Below are 5,094 nucleotides of genomic sequence, written 5' to 3'. Positions count from 1 at the left end.
GATTGTCGAAAGGTCTTCACCCAGTCCGGTCCTACACAGAGTCCCAGAGTCTCAACACTACGATTTGGTGTCGGGGCTGTAATCCTGGAGAAAAGCTAGTGGGAGTGGGAAAGGCACATTGCATCCAGAGGAGAGGGGACGGGGCATGTCCACCTGCCCAGGGCAAGCACTTGGCTCAGGTAGTCCCGATATCCTCCTGAAGACCTCTTCCGCCAAAGGTCTGAACCACTGAAGGCAGGGCTACCACAGGAAGCTGTTGAAATGATTGGGGGTGGGACATCCAGGGGTGGGCCATCCCAGGCATTGATAAGTCCCATGCTCCGGGTCCTGTCCAGTCGGCCGGTCAGTGCTCTGGAACCCAAGTGACTCCATCGGCATGGCTCCCACCAGCACATCAAGGAGTAAGTTTCCATCCAGTGCCCTGCTCCCTGTTTACATTCCCCAAAGTCCCTGATAATTTTCCAGGGTTTGTGAAAGTAGAAGGGACCACCTCGATTGCCCGCATACATGCTGGAGGGATTGTGATCCAGGGAGGATTGGGGGAAGGGGATAGAGAGAGGCTTGCATATGGCTGCCATCAGAATGAAACCTGAAGTTGGTGGCCAGGATTCCCAACAAGAGTCCCTCTTTTGCAAATAGGCAAGCTAGATCTCAGGTGGCAGAGAACGGGAAAAGATTCAGCACCTATTTCAGGTGTCATTTACAAAAAGAGAACTTTCACCTCATGGACCAGCACTTAGGATATGTTGTCAGAGTTGACCTTGATGTTTTTTAGGAGCAGTGGGTTACTCTTTGTTTCTTCTAAGGTGCTTTCACCTCTTCACCCCCACCGCGGGTTTCCTCAATTCATTGGCATGCCATTACATGGTTTGCTAGCAGTTGGTATTTCCCTAGATCCTTGCCTATCACCCATTCCCATAGGGAGATGGCGGACTGCCTGTGTCTTACTGAGCAGTCCCTTAGTTGGATCCATGAATGGCAAAGGCACAGGAAGCCCCAGCCTGGGAAGGCGTCCACAGGGCAGAAAGTGAAGAGCTGAGACCGCCCCACCGGTTTGCATTCCTATGAAAGCCTTCCTAATATGGTTGTAATTTTCCCTGCAACAGGCTCCCTCCCATGCGGATCCCGACGGAGGCGGCTTGTTTTGAAACAAACGCAGCAAGGGGCTCTGCAAGCATTGTTCCAGCAGAACCCATACCCAGGCATCGCCACCAGAGAAAGACTGGCCCGAGAGCTAGACATTCCAGAATCCAGGATCCAGGTAGGTTTCAGCTTTACTTGCATTTTCCCTGGGCAACAAGTCACGGACACAATCAGGCCCAAGCCACTGCATGTAAATCTACATGCTAAGCTGGGGAGCTCAGAAGCTTTGGCCCCTGTATGTGCAACTCTGTTGAGCCCATGCCCTTTGAAGTCATTCCAAGTCATTCAGTTGTGGAACCAGGTACCATTGGAGCACAAGCCCTGGGACATTCCAACAGGTCAACACGTCTTCATTGATTTTCCCTAGAGATCATTTGTCCAGAGTTATCGCAGGGTCCACACAAAACACTCTGAGACCTTAGGTATGAGAAAAAAAAAAGTATATATATATGGATCATGCCCACCAGGGTGCCTGACCATCGGTTCTTCTTTTGCCATTTAGGTGTGGTTCCAGAACCAGCGAACAAGACAGCTAAGACAGAGCCGACTGGGGTCTGCCAAATCCCACAGGGAAGGGCCATCACATGGACAGGAACAGCCTCCAGCTTGGACTCAAGGTGACTCCCCAGCATACCAAATGGGTCTCTTCATAAGCTTCTCCTTGACACAGGAATGGGTATGCATGGGCTTGCCATGTGTTTGGCAAGAAGGCTTAGCAGAGGAACCCATGCCCACTGGTTCCAGCTGCCTTTCTGTTCCCAGAGATGGACACTGTGCATGCACCTCCTGTTGGGTGGGTGCATTGTTTCTGGGCAAGAAAGCTTTGAATCTTCTTGTCCTGAAACTGTAGGAAGGACAGAGTCCTCTTCTGGGGTCACCTCAGACTTTAGATCCAAGCTTGTGTCGGTGGGTCCATGGTGACCTCAGTGAAGTCAGGGAAGGAGAGGCTATAGAGAAAATGGAGAAGCATGCAAACACACACACACACACACACACACACTCATGCATGCACATGGACACCAATTTCTCTTTCTACATTGGATGTGCCATTGGCTTCAAAGCCGTCCTTTCTAACTCTGTTCTCTTTTTAGAACGTTTCCCAAAGGAAGGCAGGAGAAAACGGACATCCATTTCTCCATCCCAAACCAGAATCCTCCTTCAAGCCTTTGAGAAGAACCACTTTCCGAACATTGCTACCAGGGAACACCTGGCCAGACTCACAGGTCTTCCAGAATCCCGCATTCAGGTACATTTTCAGAGCGTGGCCATGAGTTCTTCAACATTGAAGGGATAGTGGCACCTGAGACGTTGCTGGGGAATCGTGGGCTCCTTTGAGTTATCCACAGGATCCAGTGCCCAGGCAATGGGAGGAAAGTGTTGAACTTGCAAGTGAGAGACCGCGCAAGGAAGAATTTCCAAACCATATGGTGGGGGGAGTTGGCAGTGTATATGCGTGTAGAAATGGTGAGCAGACAAAAGAGGGGAAACGGAAACATTGGCACCTATCTAGAGATCGCACAAACTGTCAGCGCTTGAGCAGCTTAGTAGCACTATCCATTTGGCCCTCAGGATTTCCTGAGTGTGAGTGGGGTTGCTGTCCTGTGTGTGGCAACGTGTTTGTCAGTGTCCGGGGCCTCAGGACCCCAGGGCAGGAATGGATTCTGCCCTCAAACCACACCTTCTCTAGATAACCTAATCATCCAGGATTATTGGCCCAAGGATTATTGTCAAGTGGGTGAGAGGTCCCATGTGCCCTGGTTGAGAAGGCTCTGCAGAGAGTGGTTCCTGATATAGGAGTTGTGAAACGCCCTTGTGGTATATGGAGGCAGACTCTCTGGAAGCCTCTCCTTTGGGACAAGAGCCAGTGACCGTGCTTCAAGCAGGCCTTCATGGGCCTGTACTTTGACAAGTCTCGTCCCCGGACAGAGGGGAAGATCAATGTGCTCATTCCTGAGAACTCCTCTTCTCATGTAGCAAACGGAGGAGAGGGAGAGCCAAATCCAAATGCGAGTGTTGTTGATGTGGATTCCTGGCTGCCCATGCCTTCCTCTAGACCCATAAGAGATGTGCCTGTAGACTTACCTATTGTGGGTGTGAGGCCAGGAGGCATGGGTTGAAGGACTGCAAGTCAGAGTTGGTGGTTTGCCATTGGGATTACACCCAATCAGACACCGGGGCAGGGAAATGTGTTGAGGGATGCCCTGAGACATTCCTGAGGACTTGGAGTAGCCTGGGGAAGGAGAGGCAGGTGGTCAGCTATGTCTTTGTCCCAGGACTCCTGGAATGGCTAGTCAGAAAGCTGCAACTGGCAATCAAAGAGAGGGCAAGGTAGGGACTGAGCAGCAGGCAGAGCAGAGCTGAGCGCCTGCCATTCAAGCCTATCAAGGGGGGATGGCCTCCAGGCCAGGGGTGCAGTTTCCCTGGGTGGTCACCTAGTTTCCAAGGGCCAGGTGAAAGTTATGGACAGAGTTCCCCTGAGATTCAGACCAAGAGTCCTGGCCTTCTCCCCAAAAAATCCCAGGTGGGGGTAGGGAGGAAAGCAGAGCTGACATCTTTCCCTTCTTCTCATGTCCACGACATCTCTTCTCTGTCCCAGGTCTGGTTCCAGAACAGAAGAGCTCGGCACCCAGGGCAGAGCAGAAGTGGCCCCATGAAGGACCTGGAAGCACACCCCAAACCCAGTCCTCATGTGACAGTCCCAGGGGAACCAGGCCCCCTGGCTGGTGTCCCCATAAGCTCTCCTCAAATGGCTCTGTCCAATCCTCTGGGAAGCAGGCAGGCCCTTGCTGCAGGGACACCTCCCATTCCCTGCATGGGCTTTGCCCCTCCAGCTTTCTGTGGGGGCCCTGGGAGCCAGGCCCCGGGGGCCACGATGGTCCCGCCCACCCAAGGTGGGCAGGGAGGAAACAACTTTCCTGCTGCTGAAGGCCTGAGGAACCGTTCCTTGACAGGACCGACTCTGGGAGGGTGTCTCCCCACTCGACACACTCTTCTTTGCCCCCCGTCTCAAGGGGAATACCAGCAGCAACATGAGCACCCTGGCACGGCACCCCTGCCCTTCCAAGACTACCCCCAGCCTCCAGCTGACCATCCTTGCCAACACTTGCAGGAGGCAGGGCCCTCCGGGAGCAACTGCACCGCACAGCGCTGGAGCGATGGGTCCCAGCTTGTCATCGGCACAGGACAGACTCAGGATGAGGCAGTTCTGCAGCCTGCACATGCTGAGACCCCTGGCTGGCAGCAGCAGGCACATCCTACTGCAGGGCTGTCGGCTGTGCTCAACTCACAGCACCAACCCTCTGCAGAAGCCTCAAGTTTTTTAGAGGAACTTTTCTCAGCCGCAGAGATGGAAGAAGACACACACCCTTTTCTGAGTGGACGTCTGCCACAAGAGGACGCTCCGGGACCCCTGGAAGCACCTCTCAGCGAGGAGGAGTTTCAGGCCCTGCTGGCCATGCTGCATGACTCTACATGGCCTCAGGACTAGGAGCAGGAAGGCCTCATCCTCCCCACCCCCCACTCATTCAGACATCCTTCCTGAGATGCAGTCCTAGCAGGTCAGAAAGGAGGAGGAACAGGCAGCACTGTTCATGTTCCGGAGGAAGACCGACACCCAAAGCAGCATCCATTGCTTGGAAAGACAGAAGAAGGATGTCCTCTCTGCCCTGTGGGCAGGCCTCCATTGCCTTCCCGATAAGCACCAAGCTCCACAAAGCCTCTGAAGGCACTGTGGGCACCGGGCAATGGGCACCCTCCCCGACACCTGATTGATCCAAAGCACTGTCAGGACACACACGTGACCTCCTCTCTGCCATCACCCTTTCCTCTGTAGACTGGGAAACCCTGGCCCTGGCAGCCAAACCAAGCAAGGAGGAGAGGTCAAAGAAGAACACCTCCACATGCCTTTTCCTCCTGCCCAGTCAGAAAGTCCTGTCTCCAGGAGCTGAATGT

The 5,094-nt window shown here is 53.7% G+C and overlaps 1 protein-coding gene across 1 annotated transcript; it reads left to right on the top strand.

Annotated features, from left to right (window-relative positions):
• Positions 1-376: 376 nt before the first annotated feature.
• LOC123325298 (double homeobox protein 4C-like) lies at positions 377-4,630 on the top strand. Its single transcript, XM_044917036.1, has 5 exons — positions 377-401; positions 1,107-1,261; positions 1,646-1,747; positions 2,249-2,389; positions 3,740-4,630. The coding sequence occupies exons 1-5, from the start codon at positions 377-379 to the stop codon at positions 4,628-4,630; spliced, it is 1,314 nt and encodes a 437-aa protein (XP_044772971.1).
• The last annotated feature ends 464 nt before the right edge of the window (positions 4,631-5,094 follow it).

This window comes from Neomonachus schauinslandi, chromosome 7 (genome assembly GCF_002201575.2).
Source record: "Neomonachus schauinslandi chromosome 7, ASM220157v2, whole genome shotgun sequence".
NCBI classification, from domain to species: Eukaryota; Metazoa; Chordata; class Mammalia; order Carnivora; family Phocidae; genus Neomonachus; species Neomonachus schauinslandi.
This window is presented reverse-complemented; position numbering and strand designations above follow the sequence as displayed.